The 18,424-nt window shown below is 42.3% G+C and overlaps 1 protein-coding gene across 2 annotated transcripts; it reads right to left on the reverse strand.

Moving 5' to 3' along the window:
* Nucleotides 1–1,909: 1,909 nt before the first annotated feature.
* Ndufa5 (NADH:ubiquinone oxidoreductase subunit A5) lies at nucleotides 1,910–12,542 on the reverse strand. 2 transcript variants are annotated; one of them, XM_055608187.1, is made up of 5 exons: nucleotides 12,397–12,501; nucleotides 12,184–12,228; nucleotides 7,980–8,096; nucleotides 2,452–2,517; nucleotides 1,910–2,071 (listed from the first exon to the last, which is right to left on the reverse strand). In XM_055608187.1, the coding sequence occupies exons 1-5, from the start codon at nucleotides 12,415–12,417 to the stop codon at nucleotides 1,970–1,972; spliced, it is 351 nt and encodes a 116-aa protein (XP_055464162.1). In that variant the 5' UTR covers nucleotides 12,418–12,501; the 3' UTR covers nucleotides 1,910–1,969. The 2 variants fall into 2 exon arrangements, with proteins under 2 accessions (XP_055464162.1, XP_055464161.1); XM_055608186.1 differs by lacking the exons at nucleotides 1,910–2,071; nucleotides 2,452–2,517 and adding an exon at nucleotides 3,452–3,601 and having other exon boundaries at nucleotides 7,942–8,096; nucleotides 12,397–12,542.
* Nucleotides 12,543–18,424: the final 5,882 nt, after the last annotated feature.

Here is an 18,424-nt window from a genome sequence, read left to right on the forward strand (position 1 = left end):
CTTTTAAAGAGACTTCACATGTATTTCTGTAGTACTCATCAATTAACTCATCGAATCCCTTATCAATCTGAATGTACAATTTAGTATCTCACTATAAGTTTTTATAGAAAACTTTAATATAAACAAAGTGTTTAGCAATTTTTCATTTATTATTAATGTCTAGCACATGCTTATACAGGGTCGTAACTTGTATAATCAGAGACTCCAAGAAGCTGATAGAGCCTAGCCCCACAGATGTTCCTTTTCATCCCCTGGAAGAGACACCCAGACTTAGCATTACTCCACTGACTGTTCTTCAGGAAAGGGAGAAAGTCAAAAGACACGCTTTTTCCTGCAAGCCTAAGTGAAAAGGTGAGGGGAGAATGAGACTAGAAGGCACAAAGAAAACTTCCTCTTGCACACTCAACAGACTGTGGCCTCCAGGTAAAGGCGTCGTAACACCACCGCATGCCATATGCTGTTTGATCAGGAAAGACCTGGGATATGCCCATCATCTTTACGAAACCATTACACAGCTATTCACAGTCACTGAAAGCTTGGTACATTTGTGGTTAGCCATTTTCATTCCAAAAGACTGTCCAGTAACTGAAATATCCAGCCTTAAGTCTTGATATGGAAAGGACAAGAGACACCAAACTTAAAGATCAGTTTCCTGTCCGCACAGCTAAATTTCAATGGCTCCTCTTCAAAAGCAAGCACCTAGGATATGGTAAGAATTTGAGCAGGAGTTATTGGAAAGCTACAGCTACTGAGCAAACTGAAACATGACGTAAAAACTACTCAAATTGGTCTAGAAGACACTCAGCAACATTAAAAATCTAGGACTAACAGAATCAGCTGCAAAATCAGGACACGAAATCTTGATGCTAATATAACAAATGGGAAAAAAAAAAACTGAAGGAGTGAAAACAAGCATAAGGCTCTGTGGGCCACAGGAACAGCAGTGAGTGCAAAGGGTAGATGAGATGCAGTCTCCCTCGTCTTCTTTTACCATAATTGTCTGTGTTCAACATCTTTGCACAGTTTCTACTGCCTGCTTCAGCTGAAGTCCTCTGACAGACAAGTCAAGGAAGGAGGATCTTGGTATTGTTGTAATTGGTTATTATTTACTATTGTTTTATCTTCTAGTAAAGCTTGCTGCTACTCTTAAACAGCTGTATAACCAAATCACCACACAGAGACTGGGTTTTTAGTTAACCTAGAACACAATGCTAGGCAATACTTACTCCCTCCTAAACCTCCATGTTTATTCTGTTCTGCATGTTTTTGAATTTCTTGTTTTATGTCCTGTTTCCAACCTTCATTTTTTCTTCTATATGTTTGGAACAACCTGCATTGCACATTCTGGTGTGACTTTACCGATGCCTGTTAGGAGTTCGAGTTCGGGGACAAACTGTCTATGTCACCTACGTGTCACTAGATCCCCACGGCCTCAGCTCCTCCAGCACCTCTCACGGCGTGTAGTCGCGTCACTCAGGTGGCTTCTGCTTTTCTCGCCATAGCAATGGAAATAAGCAAAAGCATCCCACTCTGAAAAGTTGTGTGGTTTAGTTAGGCACTGAGAATAGCGACTGGCATTCATGTTCAAGGTTCAAAACACATCACTATCACATTAACTACTAGCAAATCCCATGCAAATGCCAATAAAGTCCCCTCCCCCTAGATAAAGCTATAGCAACCTGGTGAACCATCAAAGATGCTCAAAAATAACAGGGGAATTCAATGAAGCCTAACAAAGGCGCAGCAGGCTCCCTGTGTGACCTCAGAAATGAAAATAAGAAAGCCAGTGTGGGAGAGACCCTGCTGTCTCAGCCAACTCATAACCAATGCTGTCTCCTAAACATGTCCCGGAAATAGGACACACACATACCACTTTTCTGAATTATAAGATGTCAATAACATGGACACATTTTAGCATAATAGAACATTTAATTGCACATTAATTCCCATCAATCATCAGACTCTGTGATCACATTGGCCACTTCCACTGGTTGGCAGGAGGCTCTTCCACCAATGGCTCCCATGGCTTCCACTGCAACATTTTTCTTGCCAGACTTAGTTCCTTTTCAGCCTATTAAAAAAAACAAAATTTTAAAAGAGGATCACTTGATTGATTATTCAAGACGTATTTTCAAAGTAATGGCTGGAAGTTAACTATTAGAACTCAGACTTTCATAATCAGGGTTCCAGAGCCATGATGTACCCACCAGCGAACACTGAGTGTTACATAATCAAAGTTTCACAGCCACACAGTCACCGCTAGGAAAGGTTACCTCTGATTCTGAAACTGAGCTCTGCAGGAATCAGTGTTCACAAGTTCTTAGAGACGTAAAGCCTGTCCTTCATCCACATCAGGGGCTTTCAAATTTCACCCAAGGCCTCACTTAGCCAGGGCTGCAGGTCAAGACCAGCACTGGGTGCCCAAACACTAAGCGTTCAAATGCTCTTTACCTGAAGAATCACCTCTTCTACTTCACCACCCTGAAGCATGTCTTCTAACTTTTTAACATCCGGTTCCTACAATTTCAAGGAGAAAAGAAAAAAGTAAACACAGAAGCACAACATCTGAATATTTCAATATCCTACAAGTTAAAAAACCCATATATATAAAAGCCCTTACAACAACTTAGTTTTTTTCTCACTGTAGTCTTCATTTTTTTTAACCAAAGTTTGATGGAAATTCACTACACTTCTCTGCTACTCCGTCTTAATATTAAAAAACTACTAAATATTGACATACTTAACAAAGGGAGGACATAAGCTACACAATTTAGTCTTTCTAAAATAGATTTCCAAATATTTTATTTTTGTAAATATTTTCTATACCTCCTGTAAAAGAATTAACAATAAATGTTATCATATGGCCAAAGAACTCCTCTTCTCTGTATATATATATTAAATAATGCATCATGAACAAATAATATGAAAATGTCACAGCAGCCACAAATTATAGCCCCAAACTAGAAATAACCTAAATTACCACCATCAATAGAGCTGATGTGTCAATTATGGTACTGAAATATAATATAATACTATATGGCAATGATAAGAAACAAATTATAACTATATGCAACAACTCAGATGATTCCCTCAAATACACTATTAAGTACAAAAAACCAGACATGAATAGGTATATTAAAATTATTCTATTACTAAGAACTGAAAAATAGGAACAAAACTGAACACTATAGTTATCATTAGGAAGGTGATAACTTGGAGGAAGTGTTTTGGTGATGTGAAAATGTCACCTTTTTTGTCTGGTATTAATTAGAATGTGTTAATTCTGAAAATCCATCAAGCCCTACACTTACAAATTCTGCATATTTTTAATGTACATTATTCTTTACTTTAAGAAAACTGCTAATATGATACGTAGAATATCTAAGGAAATTCTAGAATGACTTTTGAAAGCCAGGAACTGTAATTTATACATATATGCATATAAGACAGTCATTGTCAGGGGCTTTTTTAGTCCATAAATGAGATGAAAAGAGCACTAATGATAGCAACATTTACTTGTGATGATGGTATGGGAAAGCAGAACCAGGTCCTTCCACATGTGAGGCAATATTCAACTGCTGAGCTACACCCCCAGAAACACCTGGATTTTAGAGTGAGCATATTCAAACCATTAGACAAAGTAATGGGACATTCAAGAAAGAAAATAAAGAGACCACAAAAATAAAGCTGCGCCCCTGATGATGAAGCCTGGCCAGGCCACAGAAGAAGAGGATCCAGGCACTCCTGATGAGACTTAACAAGCTATGGGCTGATGGCAATAGTGGAGAACTCCCCACTTTCTGTGGACTAGGGGAAGGAGATGAGAGAAGGAGGGAGGAAGGGTGGGGCTGGGGGAGTTGAGGGAGGGGCCTCAATCAGAATATATAATGAATAAATTGTGAAAAATAAATAGATAGATAGATAGATAGATAGATAGATAGATAGATAGATAGATAGATAGATAAATAAAGCTTCATGGAATCCTGTAGAACTTGAATGCTGAAATGTAAGGCCTAACAGGACATGACGGTGGATTAAGAAGATAGCAAAAGCTAAACCTTACCATTTGCCTGCAGATTTCATGATTTCCTTGTTTTTAATTGCTGAGTAGTATTCCATTGTGTAAATATACCACAATTTCTGTATCCTTTTCTCTGTTGAGAAACATCTGAGTTGTTTCCAGGTTCTGGATATTACGACTAAAGCTGCTACGAACATGGTTGAACAAATGTCCTTATTGTGTATTTGAGAGTATTTTGGATATATAACTAGGAGTGTTATAGCTGGATCTTGAGGAAGCACTATTCCTAATTGTCTGAGAAAGCACCAGATTGATTTCCAAAGTGGTTGTATAAGTTTACATTCACACCAGCAATGGGGGAGGGTTCCCCTCTCTCCACATCCTCTCCAGCATGTGTTGTCACTTGAGTTTTTGATCTTAGCCATTCTGATGGGTGTAAGGTGAAAACTCAGGGCTGTTTTGATTTGCATCTACCTGATGACTAAGGACATTGAACATCTCTTTAAGTGTCTCTCTGCCATTCTATATTCCTCTACAGAGAATTCTCTGTTTAGCTCTGTACCCCGTTTTTAAATTGGATTGCTTGACTTGTTGCTGTTTAACTTAAGACACACATGGTATGTCATTAGTGCTCTTTTCATCTCATTTATGGACTTATACATGGATACTAGACATATAATATAGGATAAACCTACAAAAATCTGTACAACTAAAGAAGCTGAGCTAGGAGGAGGACCCTGGGTAAGATGATCAATCCTCACTCAGAAAGGCAATCAGGACGGACACTGGAAGGAGAAAACAGGAAACAGGACAGTAGCCTACCGCAGAGGGTCTCTGAAAGACTCTACCCAGCAGTGTAGCAAAGCAGATACTGAGACTCATAACCAAACTTTGGGCAGAGTGCAGGGAATCTTATGAAAGAAGCAGGAGATATCAAGACCTGGAGAGGACAGGAGCTCCACAAGGAGAGCAACAGAACCAAAATATCTGAGCACAGGCGTCTTTTCTGAGACTGATACTCCAACCAAGGACCATTCATGGATATAACCTAGAACCCCTGCTCATATGTAGCCCATGGCAGCTCAGTATCCAAGTGGATTCCCTAGTAAGGGGAACAGGGACTGTCTGACATGAACTCAGTGGCTAGCTCTCTGACCACCTCCCCCTAATGGGGGAGCAGCCTTGCAGGACACAGAGGAGGACAATGCAGCTGGTTCTGATGAGACCGGATAAGCTAGGATCAGATGGAAGGGAAGAAGGACCTCCCCTATTGGTGGACTTGAAGAGGGACTTGGGAGGAGATGAGGGAGGCAGGGTGGGATTGGGAGGGAATGAGGAAGGGGGCTACAGCTAGGATACAAAGTAAATAAACTGTAATTAATATAAAAAATAAAAATTTAATTAAAAAAAAACCCCTAAACCTTAGCAGACCTTACAGACCACGCCAAAATTAACCTGTGAGACTGTAGTTCCCATCATGACTCTACCTCCACTCCATCGTCAAAAGTGCAGTTTCAGAAACCCAACTCAGAAAGACGCATAAAATTGAGTCTTTCAGAAACATGGTACAGGAAGCCACAAGATCACTTTTCAACAGGAAAAAGATTATGATTTACACACTGAGAACACACTCATTATTGGTAATTTGAGACACAGAGTAAGTATGATGGACACCTGAAGTGAGGCGATGGCAACAAACTGTGACACTGACTGTGAAAGGCTACAAAGACATAAGACAGTTACTGAAAAGAAATACTGAGATATATTTTCTTGAAAAATGGGAACCAACTAAACATGTCAGACATGGAAATAGCAATAAAATGGAAGAGGCAGAAAAAGAGGACAGGATAAATGAATAAAGGTCCTGAGAGAGAAAGTGAGGAAGAAGCAAAGGTAGCGGAGCAGGTTTGCATATGCAAAGTAGGGGCAGCCTTACTCTGTGAGGAAAAAAGACATGAGGTCCCATTCCTCCAGCAAATCAAGCTGCTGTTAAATTCCTTCAAAGGCTGAGTTTATAAGTTACTCTCCGACTTGGCAAGCTAAGAATCAAAGTTAAAACTCAAACTGCTGTGTAACTATCAAGAAGAGGTCTCACCAACTGACCTTTTGGTAACCTAATAATAATTTATATACTGTTATCACTTCTGCCTGGATGAACAGCTTTTGAATTCCTTAAAGTCTGTGAAATAACTACGGGGTGAAAATTCAGCCACATTTTGACAAGAGTTCTAAGCAAAATGTCATTTCTCTTACTGTCTTCCCACCAGGCTCTGAATTTAAAGCTGTGAAAGTTTCCATATGCTCAGCCACCATAACATAATACATTGACTGACTGGATTAAACACTAGAAATTTCAGCTGAGCCTGGTGATCCAAATAGGTAATCTCACCTATTCTGGGTACTGAGGCGGGAGGATTACAAGTTCTAGGCATGCCTGAGCAATATACAGAGTAAGTTCAAGTTCATCCTCGGCAGTTTAATGACACCTTGTGTCAAAGAAGAAAGAAAATGGAGGGGTTTGGGATACAGTTGGTGTGCTTGCCTCACTAGTGTGAGGGCTTATGTCAGTCCCAAGCACCATTAAACACACACACACACACACACACACACACACACACAAAAGTGTTCTTACAGTTGTAGAGCACAGAAGTCCAAAATCAAGGTGACAACACAATTGAGTCTAGTGAGGGTTTTTCTCCCTAAAGTCACAGACAGCTGGCACCTTGCTATGTGCTCCCACACCCTTTACTTCCTGGGCACTCGTAGGCAAGGGGCAGGCATTAGCTGTCTAGTGTCTATTTTCTATGTATGCTAATTCTTATGAGTGCCCCATGCTTTTAAGTTTATTTTACTTTAATTGTTTCCATTGGCTTCTTTTTTTCTTTTCTTTTATTTTTTGCATCCCTTTTTAAAAATTTTTTCTTTAATTTTTATTTTTTTTCACAATTTATTCATTATATATCCCGAATGAAGTCCCCTCCCACAACTCCCCCAGTCCCACCCTCCGTCCCTCTGCCTTCCTATCCACTTCCCCCTAGTCCATTGAAAGGCAGAGTTCTCCACTATTGCCATCTGCCCATAGCTTGTTAAGTCTTATCAGGACTGCCTGGATCTTCTTCCTCCGTGGCCTGGCAAGGCTACATCATCAGGGGCGAGTGATCGGGGAGCAGTCAACTGAGTTCATGATAGAGGCAGCCCCTGCTCCCCTCACTCAGAGATCCACATGGAGAATGAGCTGCCAATCAGCCACATCTGAGTCCACTGGCTTATTTCTAAATCAAGCAATACTATATACTTCAGCTTTGACATACAGATGTCTGGGGACAAAGTATTCAGGTTCAGTGTAGCTCTGGGTAGGCACGAAACCAAATGTGGCCCAAGGCGCTTGTATGTTTCTGGTGTTAGCGACTGAGTCCTGGGCTTAGACATGCCATACCTCTAGCTTTCTATTTTAAACAAAGCCTCACAAAATTACCCAGGCTGGCTCTGCGCTTCCTCTGTAGTCCAAGGTGGACTGAATTTGTAATCCCCCTGCCTCAGTCTCCCCAGAAGGTAGGAATTACAGGCCTGCAACACCAGACCCAGGATAAAGCATTTTTTAAATAATTGTTTTGACACCTTTCTGTACTGTCACCACCATACAACTGTCTTTATGTGCTTTAGTTCTCCACTGTGATGACATCAAGATGGATGCCTCGAGAGTAAGAGGTAAAAGGTCGCTGACACTAGACAAGGGGGTGGTACAAAGCACACACACTGCATGGACCCGACCTTATCGTCGCCCCCTACCAGCACTTTACACACACAATCAGTCAAAATGCGGGCGTTTGCTGAATGCAAAGGAGAAAAAAGGAAGAAGAGCAGTAAAGGAAGGACAGCGCAAACGGAGAGCTGCAGTAGGCGACTGAGATATTCCTTACGTGCGGCGTTTCAGTCCTCCAATGGCTGAGCTACTTACTGCTTTGACCATCTCCAGCTTCTCACTGGTGATCTGTTCCGTGTACTTCCTATAGGCTGCCTGCTTAGGGAAGAGCTTCATAATATCGAGAAGCTTCGAGTACAATATTGTCAGCCTCTGGAGAGACAAACCACACATTTCATGAGCTAAAATACCACCAAACGTTAGACAGAACACACTTAGGTATCTCACAGAAAAAAACTAAAAGGGGAGTCACAATTTTAAACTGTGCTTTACTAAATTCATATTTAAGCTTAATCTAACTTTTTTACAACCTAAGGAACAGTGACATACAAATGTGGAATTTTTTCCCTGTATGTGATACATATAAAAATTGTGTGTGTATATCAAAATTATAATAAAAAGCTAAATTAAAATTAACCTAAAATTAAAATACTAATGGCCTTTATGGAAATCAAACTATTTATTAAAGCAGAATTCCTCATCTTTAGGTAATGGGCACCAAAAATTGTACAGAACACATCAGAGATGCCAGGACTGTAGGAAGACCACGAGGAACAGAGGTGGAATGGAGCAGCTGACGTCTATCAAGCTGTTTGTACTGCAGATCACGGAGTATAAGGAAGGGGTCTACTCCAAGTTCTCAAGAGCACAGAAGATGAGTCCATCCCGGATGTCAGACACTGAGCTATTTACACCGTTGGGTTTTAGTCTTGCATTGATCTGGTTCTAACTGTGCCCTGTTCTTCCTTCTTGGAATAGGGAAGTAGGTAACTTGTTTTTGATCTTACAGAAGCCCATAATTAAGACTTTGGATAACATGTGTATGTAATATACATGCACATGCATATGCATGCATGTTTCCATGTGTAAGCATGCAGGTGTGTGTGGATATGTGTGTAGAGAACCCAGAATCTACTTTCATCTCCCCACTTTATTCACTGAGGCAGGGTCTCCTGACTGAACCCAGAGCTAGCAGACAGGACTGGCCTAGCTAGAGCTTACTTTGAAGATCCCACCTTTGCCTTCCAAATGCCGGAATTATAGGTAGCTGCCATGCCCACATAGCATTTATATGGTTTCTGGAGATCTAAACTCTGTATGTTGATTTTTTTTAAAAGAATTTTGAAAGAATGTAATCTGATTTAAACTCTTAATTTTGGCATCCTTTTAATTCTTATCCTCTCAAATTTATGAATATAATACACATATTCACTTTAATATAGAATTTAAGTCTTAATCTGATTCAAATTTTGAGATTTTTAAAAAATAATTGGGGAGGGGGAGCTGGAGAGATGGCACTGTTGCCCTTCCAGAGGACCTGGGTTCTATTCCCAGCATCACAGGGCAGCTTACAATACCTGTAAGCCAGCACCAAGCATACGAGTGGCACGTAGACATAACATACAGGCCAAAAACTCATGCACACAAATATCAAATAAATTCAAAGCACATGTTCTTCATCTTCCGGGATAAAAGGGAGTGCATCTAGTCTTACAGAAATTCAGATGAGAACCAGAATCAGTATAGGACAATGAGTCTATTTAATTTATCATCCAAACTGAGAGACCTCTCAGTGAAAAGGGGCTCTGCTATGCCAGAACACGTGTAAACCACAGCAGTGCTCTCACATGAGACATCCTGAGCATGTCAGCAACACAGGTGGTCCCCACCTCCCAAGAACAGTCCACACCTGCACATGTCAGTAACACAGGCAGTCCCCACCTCCCAAGAACACATTTCCGTTCTTAGTAAGAATGAATTCTCAGTGCTGCCATATGTTGTTTCGATATAATACAGACTGCACATGGATCCTACTCTTTCTATATACAAGAAACAATACGGTAAAAACAGAAGAGGAAAAGATGATCAACACCGTAAAACACAAACAACGTATGGCAGGCCAGGGTCAGACACAGAGCAGAGAGGCAGTACTGACTACACTAAGAGCCAACTATCCAGTCACACAGCTCCACTGCCTAGTTGCCTGGACAAGCTGCTTCTATTTGTAAAATCCATAAAATGTACAGAATACTGTATAGGATGCTGGGTCATGGCAGCACCAGCCAGATACTGTCTCAATGGCAGTATCAGCAGTCTGAAAACAATCACTCCAGCAGCAAACAGAGTGGTTCATAAAAAAGGACGCATCTGAAATAGAGCTTGGGGAAGAACAGGAGTTGGATCCCTGAAGATTTTGGAAGAAGCAATAGACATATAAAGTAATGTACAGCTAAATGGCAAAATCCACCAGGAACAGAAAGGAAGCAGCATACAACTCTACAGCTGTGCTGTGCGCTAAGTAAGCAGCTGCTAGTCAAATATGGCTGCGGAGTGCTTAAAATGCAATTACCTCAGGCTGAGATATGAAGTAAAGAAAATATACTGTAAAAAAGGCTGCAGACTAGCATTAATTTTCATATTGATTCTATACCAAAATTATAGTTATGTCCAATGTTAGGTTAAATCATAAAAAAAAAAATAATTAAAAAAAAAACCCAACCCATTCTTTTCCCTTTGAAACAGGGTCTTACTGTGTAGTTTGGGCAGCCTTCAAACCTGAGACTTTCTTTTCTTAGCCTCCCAACACCTGGGATTACAACCGTGCACCACTTTTAGTTTTTAATATTTAAAAAAAAAAAACAAAAAACAACAAAAATTACATTAAGATGGCTTACACATTTGGAGCTTCTATTGATTTGGATACTAGCTGACCAGAAACCAGTACACAAAGGAAGCCCTTAGGAGATAGTAAGATAAAAAAGTCGGACTGCATATTGATTTTGTATCCCAAGTCAAAGCACTTGGGTCTTTTTGTGCGGAGAACTAAAAGGCTTTAAAAAAATAAATAAACGAAAGTGTGGTCAGGTCTATGTTTAAGGAAAATTAACAGGGTGGCCATGAGTTAAGGGAAGAAAAGAAATAAATAAGGAACCAGTAGTAAAGCTATTGCAATAATTTAAACAAGAACAGGGCTTAAACTGCAGTAGTAAATGAAGGAAGATGAAAGGTCAAACTGGAGACTGTTATAGAGAAAGATCAGCATAATTCATCATTAGAACAAATATGAAAGTAAAGGGTTTTAATATTAACAACAACATCCAAATTTTGAGCTGGGGGGGCTAGAAAGTTTCATATATCATCACGAGAAATACAACCCACAGAGGAAGAATATTTACAAGTAGAAAACTGTGAGTTCCGTCCTCCACAGGCATCAAATACAAACTCACAACGAATGCACTAGTACTGTACTAGTCAGAGTTCTAGAGTGAAAACACAATAAAGTCTTAGCTCTGTGAAGCCTGGGACATACAAGATACATCAGCAGACTGTGGCCTGTTAAACAGTCATCCGGAGAACCCCCCAAAAAGGGCCCTAAAATAAGGCCACAAGAGCATTTCAAAGAAAAAACCGACATACCCAACACATTTCAGCACTTACAAATCAGCTGGAAAAAAAAAAAAAAAAAAAAGCAGGAAAAAGCAGTTACCAAGGAAATTCAGTTATCACAGGAGTGAGGGTAGTGACAGAGGAAAATGGTACTAGCCAAGAAGTGGTGAGATGGGGACAAAATCTGAATATATTCTGAGGGTGGATCCGGAGGCTCTGCTGAAGCAGCAAGATGTGCGATGAGAACAGTATCATTCAAAGGGGAAACCTTACATAGATGTTCAATTTAGCTACCCGTCTGACGTGTAAGTGAAGCTGTTCGCTAAGAGCGTACGTGTGTGTACACCTACATATACCTGTACATATACACTATATATAGGGGTCAGTACCTGACATGGAAATATAAAAATGAGCTGTTGGCAGTGTTCGAAATCACTAGGTTGGCCCCACTCCATGAGCGCAAACCTACACTTAAAAACTGTCTAAGGACTGGGTCCTGAATACCACAGCAGAGGATAAAAGTGGGGGAAACGAGGAACAACTGGGAAAAGCAAAGGATTAGGGGGAAAAAAAAAAACAATAAACGAACGACAAGAAAACGAAAGCGAAGCCAGGAAACGGAGAAGCCCTAACCCAGTAAACGAAGTACTTAACGTCAGCGTATCCAGGGGGTCAAAACCGCTGCTCTTGGGTCAAGCACATGGCACAGAGGGTACGGGCACTTGCCACCCGCCTGAGGAAACGGTTCTGGCTGGGTCTGGCTAAGGCACGTGTAAAGGGTGGTGGGAAGCTGCAGGCCGAGCAAGGGCGGTCTTCCTCAGGGAGGTGCAAGGACGCAGAAAGCAGAACGTACCTCGTGCGGAGTGTCGCACACAGCCAATCCCACCAGGCCAGTGGTCTGTGCGGAAACAAAACGCGACCGAGCTGTGACTGCGCGCAGGAGAAGAGCGAGCCCGCCGCCGCCCCCGGGCCCCCGGCCGCCCCCCGGGACAGAGCCACGGCCCCGGCCCCGGCCCCGGCCGCCCCCGCCCCATCCGCAGCGCCACGGTGACCTCCACTTGCTCACCTTCTTCAGCAAACCCGCCATGACGGCGCCCGCAGCCGGCAGCGCGCGGCCCTCTGGGAGCCTTTGCCAGACGCGCTCAGTCGAACGTCGATGCTGCGGCCCTGTCACCTAGGAAACGATTCGGTCCCAACCTCTCCGGCAGGGCGGGGCCTCACCCCACCCACCTGGAAGGGAAAGATTTGCGCGTGTGCAGCTCCTCCGCCTGGGCACAACCGAGATTGGCTGACCCCGCTGTTAGGGCTAAAGGTTAACAAAAACGCTACACTACGAAAATCCCCCGATGTCGTCGCTGCAGGGACTTTTTTTAAATTATTTTTTTTTAATTTATTACAGTTTATTCACTTTGCACCCCAGCTGTAGCCCCCACCCTCGTCCCCTCCCAAATCCCCTCCCTTCCTCCCTCATCTACCATGTCCCTCACCGAGTCCAGTGATAGGGGAGGTCCTCCTCCCCTTCCATCTGACCCTGGCCTATCAGGACTCATCAGGACTAGCTGCATTGTCTTCCTCTGTGGCCTGACAAGGCTGCTCCCCATCAGGGGGAAGTGATCAAAGAGCCAGCCACTGAATTCATGTCAGAGACAGCCCCTATTCCCCTTACTAGGGTACCCACTTAGATACTGAACTGCCATGGGCTACATCTGTGCAGGGGTTCTAGGTTATCTCCATGCATGGTCCTTGGTTGGAGTATCAGTCTCAGAAAAGAACCCTGTGCCCAAATTTTTTGGTTCCTGTTGCTCTCCTAGTGGAGCTCCTATCCGTTCGAGGTCTTTCTATCTCCCCCTTCTTTCATAAGATTCCCTGCGCTCTGCCCAAAGTTTGGCTATGAGTCTCAGTGTCTCCTTTGATACCCCATTGCAGGGACTTTGATTCTGCTTAGCCTTTGATTGATGTCTTGACTGCATTTCCTCAGCTTATTGAAATGAGGGTGGAAACAGACCTGAGCATCATGAAAAAAAACCTCTCTCCTCCCCATGTGTGAATATGTACTATAAAGTGGAATTAACCACCTTAGGCATCTGTTTGCTCCTAGGAGACTGATAAATATGAAGTCATATTTGTTCCAAGTTAATGAGGTCACAGTTTCTGTTCTCTGTCCCTCCAGATCCTAAGAATGTCTGTCGTTGTTGAGTGTGTTGTAGAATGTGGACTTGTGGCTTTATAAAAGTTGCATGTGTTCTCCGTAACTTTGGATTCAGGTATCTGCTAAAGACAGAATTCAGGAGTTATTTTCTAAAGGCCCTGAGGGCAGACAGACCTGGCTGATCCTGACTATAAGGTACTACAAAACTGGTCACTTCCATATGGTACAAAAATAAGTAGATTTCTGAGCCAACCCTGTGTAGAGGGGCACATTGTGAATGAAGGCTAGGGGTATTCTAAGCTACTGGCAGTAAAATTCACTGTCAAGGGATAAATCCCGTGACATCCGTGACATCAGAAAGGATTGGGAATGTTTTAAGTTTGTAAGGATGGAATATTCTGAGTTCTCAGGTGTTAGAAGCATGCTCTGTGGCCATAGGAGTGAATGTTCCAATCCTGGGAAAGATGGATGTTAGGAGATTTTGTAAATGGTGGAGAGAGATTAGAGGTGAAGGAGCTAAAGCCTCACTCTTGACCCCACATCTTACAGAGTTCAGGCCCAAAAGAAGTTGGAGCCTCCAGTTCTGTTTCTTGGTGATGGAGGATTTTTTTTGTGAGAGGCTCCATCTTATCCAATTTAGGTGGTCAAACCATCTCCCTGGAATCCAGGGTTCTGACTTGACTGAGGGGAAAACTAGGAAAACAACTGAGAGAGAGCGTCTTGATACCCAGGTGATGGTGAAATCATTTCTGAAGACCAGCCCAAGGGGACAGCTCTTCCTTTGGCATATCTAGCTTATCTTTTATAGCATGTAGCAACAGAGATAATAATGCCAAGCCAGCTGGATTGCATCCCTCTCAGAAAGAAAGAAAGAAAGAAAGAAGGAAAGAGAGAGAGAAAGAAAGAAAGAAAGGAAGGAAGGAAGGAAGGAAGGAAGGAAGGAAGACCCTGTTTAAGTGAGTCATCAAAGTAGAATGGCTTAACAAAACCCCAGCCATTTGGAGATTATCTCTTATACCGGTTGTCCAGAAACAGGCTTGTTTCCAATTATTTGCACTTTTCCCAGAGTTTTTCAAAGTTGTTAGATACACTCCTAGAAAGTGAGAAGATGGTAGCATCTAATACTCTGATCATGGTTGAAATTAAGTTAAATACTGAGATTAAATATATCTTCTGTTGGAAATAGAGGAGAAAACCCAATGGGGAACCAAATAATAAAGATTTCCTCAACCTGCTCTGGAAGGTGTCTCCCTTCACTTCTGCATACCTCATTTAGAAATAAGAAAGAACAGTATAAAAGAGAAGGAAATTGCCGGTTGTGGTGGCGCACACCGGTAGGATTTGCTGCAGGAGGCAGAGGCAGGAGGATCACGTGTTTGAGGCCAGCCTGGGCTACATAGTTTTGAGAGAGAGAGAGAGAGAGAGAGAGAGAGAGAGAGAGAGAGAAGGAAACCAAGCATGCTCAATGTAAATGATAAGAATGTACTAATAGATAGTATAGAAAGCCATGGTTGTTTAAAAAAATTAATACTTTAGCACTTATAAATAAAACCAAACTTTGGGCAAAGTGCAGGGAATCTTATGTAAGAAGGGGGAGATAGAAAGACCTGGACCAGATAGGAACTCCACAAGAAGAGCAACAGAACCAAAAAATTTGGACACAGGGGTCTTTTATGAGACTGATACTCCAACCAAGGACTATGCATGGAGATAACGTAGAACCCCAGCACAGATGTAGCCATCCATGGCAGCTCAGTGGGTACCCTAGTAAGGGGAACAGGGACTGTCTCTGACATGAACTCAGTGGCTGGCTCTTTGATCACTTCCCCCTGAGGGAGGAGCAGCCTTACCAGGCCACAGAGGAAGACAATGCAGCCAGTCCTGATGAGACCTGATAGGCTAAGGTCAGATGGAAGGGGAGGAGGACCCCTCCTATCAGTGCACTTGGAGAGGAGATGAGGAGGCAGAGTAGGATTGGAGGGGAATGAGGAAAGGGGCTACAGCTGGGGTGCAAAGTGAAAAAACTGTAATTAATATTTAAAAATAAAATTAAAAATTTAAATTACATTTTAAAATAAATAAATAAAACCATAAAGTTAGGCATACGGAATAATGTTTAAATATGGCAAAAAGTAAAAATATTTCCTACATGTTAATACTTCATATTTGACTAATTTCCTTCATCTGACTACAAACGAAGCGAAGTAGACAAGACTAAATGGAGACAGAATAACTAATATATAGAAGGGAGTTCACAAATGAGTTTAAACGTGATCAGACAGTATAAGATGAAACTAACAATTCACTGAGCTGTAGTACTGATTGTTTCTTCTGTGACAGAGACCCATATGTATAGGGACAGTAGGCCTCTGACATGAGTGAGGGAGTTGGGTCTCAGTCGCCAACAGGCTTTGCAGTGGCTAGGCAAGGAAAAAACACCTAACCAAAGGAATGAGTAAAATCGTCCAGTGTGACCATTCTCAAAGGGAATGAACAGTGTGCAGCACGTCTCTGAGGAGGTGATAATTATGTGAAGAGACGAGGAGGTGAGTGAGGAAAAAGGATGCTGCAGCCAGAAGGAACAGTCAGAGGACAAGTGCTGAGGACAGACTGAGGACAGAAAGTCCTGTTCCCTGGGCAGCATCAAGGCCAACATCATTTGACCAAGGCACCTTCTGGAGAAACATAAACCTTCAGCTGTCAGACTGCTCCAACTAACCCAAACTCTCCCACGTTTAACTTGAGCCAAGCCTATGTCTTTGGAAAATTTCCGCTAGGAGAAAAGCAAACAGTAACAAAAATGTCATGTTTACCAAGAGCACTGGTCAAGACATTTAAAGAGCAGTATGATGGGGTAACAAAGGAAAGAATTTAAACTGTAACGCCCGCTTTAGGGACTGATATCCATGTCACCAGGGACAGGGCACGGACAAGAACATCTGCATTAACTACTGGGGGAAAGAAAAATTCAGAACCTCCCTAATCCTGCCTAAAACTATGAAAGCTTTTACAATGGCCAGGGAGGAATTGCCATACTGGTCTGAATGTTTTGAAGGCCTGGGTAAATATTTTTATCAGATGCTGCCTGCCCTACCCCCACTCCTGCCCACTTGCTGCCTTAAAATTTCATAGTTGACATAGCTTTAGGCCCTAAAATATTTTTGCAGTATAAGATATTATACAACACAGAATGTGTAACTCATAACACATTAAGAAATAGTCTTAGGAGTCTTTATATTTAAGCAACTTGCCCTTTCTCTACTACAGTGTTATCCTACGATGCAGAAATAATTGGCACATCCTACACTGCCTCTTCCTTTCCCAGTTAATTTGTAAGACATACAGCTTTGTGACCAGCAGGTGGCAATAGAAGTTAATGACAAGCTTACATCACTTAAGGTAATGGAGGATTTTGCTGTGTTTGATGTGTGTGTTTGCTGTGTGTTTGTGTGTGTGTGTGTGTGCACACGTGCACTGTGTGTGAGTTCATTTATGTGTTTTGGAAGATTCATTTGAGATAAAATACAATCAGTACAGCATAAAAGGATCTGAACCAAAAAAATCTCAGCATCATGTTGACAGTGGGGGAAAAAAGTGTATCCCAAGATAGAGGGAACTCAGAGTCCACCTGCCATTCAAACAGTCAGAGCTAGTAACAGTAAATAACCAAAGAAGTCTCGGTCATGTGGCCTTATATGATCCTTAAGTATGTTATATGATACTAAGTCTGTGTGACAGTGACTTAAGGAGCTGGAGAAATAAGGGAATAAAGGCGCCAGCATGTCGCCAGCGCCTGGAAGGAGACTGGGACTGAGAAGGGTGTATATGATTAGAATGAAATCCAGCTGAGCAGGAGGTGTGACAGGAATGTTCACTGAAGCTCAACTACAACGAATGGGGTAGATGAAGAGATTTAAGTGGAATTTCCATCATATCTTAAGAGCCTGGCATAGCTGTCATGGCTGTGGGGAGCTGGCGGAGAGGCTCTGAAAGAAACTTTGGGAGGCAAGCACTCCAAACCAAACTGGTTGCCTGGGAAGTTATAAGAAAAAAAGATGCAGGAAGGAAGTACAGCCTGGAGAAAATGACGTCTGTGAGTGATTTAGACAATTAGAAATACGAAGTCAAAGCTGTTGTTTCAGTTAAAGGAAAATGCGTTCTGATGGAGTGTGGTTAAATCTTAGATATAGGGGGTGTTTCCGTCTTTAACATCATGTTGTTCTTCCTGGTGGTTTGCATGCTGTCCCTTCACAGAAAGCTGCTGGAGCTGCTGCTGAAGTAACTTTTATTCGCCAGATGTTAAGTCTCCAAAGCTTACTGCCTCTGTCCGATAACCTAGGCCTAGTCCTAGAAGCTTCTAGCCTTCGTACAAACTAATCTAGGCCTAGGATTCTTTTAGCCTATGAGAGAGAGACTTGCTTCTGAATAAGCTCACCCTTTCTAGGTTGTTCTGAACTCTGGCCAGCTGGTTCATCTCACTCTGTTCTGACTCAAACTCCTCTCCAAGCGGGCTGATTCAATGTGGCTTCTCTCAGTTTCTCACTGTTTTATTCTGCCTGGCCCCAAACTACCTCTAGCAAGTTGTTATCTTCTGGCTCCTAACCTCTCTCTGCAAAACTCCCCTGGTACAAACTGAACTACCAGGAACTCAACTCTATTACACTGTCTCTCAACTCACCAACTCAACTGAACTGCCTAAACAGAACTCAGAGACCTCCCTGCCTCGGTCTCCCGGGATTCAAGGTGTGTCTGTGTTCCAGCTGGATCATGCAGACCTAGGTCTTTTGATGTGATCTCTTGCCAGAGCAGCCATGTTCTGAATTAAAATTTCTCTACAGGCTACTGTTATTACTGGACCCACAGGAGCCTTCCTGGCTTGCCTCTGTTGAGTAGTCTTGTCCTCTGTATGGGCTATTCGGAGGTGACCAGGTAACCCTGAATATAT

The sequence above is a fragment of the Psammomys obesus genome, unplaced genomic scaffold (assembly GCF_907164565.1).
Source record: "Psammomys obesus unplaced genomic scaffold, mPsaObe1.curated_primary_1811, whole genome shotgun sequence".
NCBI lineage: Eukaryota > Metazoa > Chordata > Mammalia > Rodentia > Muridae > Psammomys > Psammomys obesus.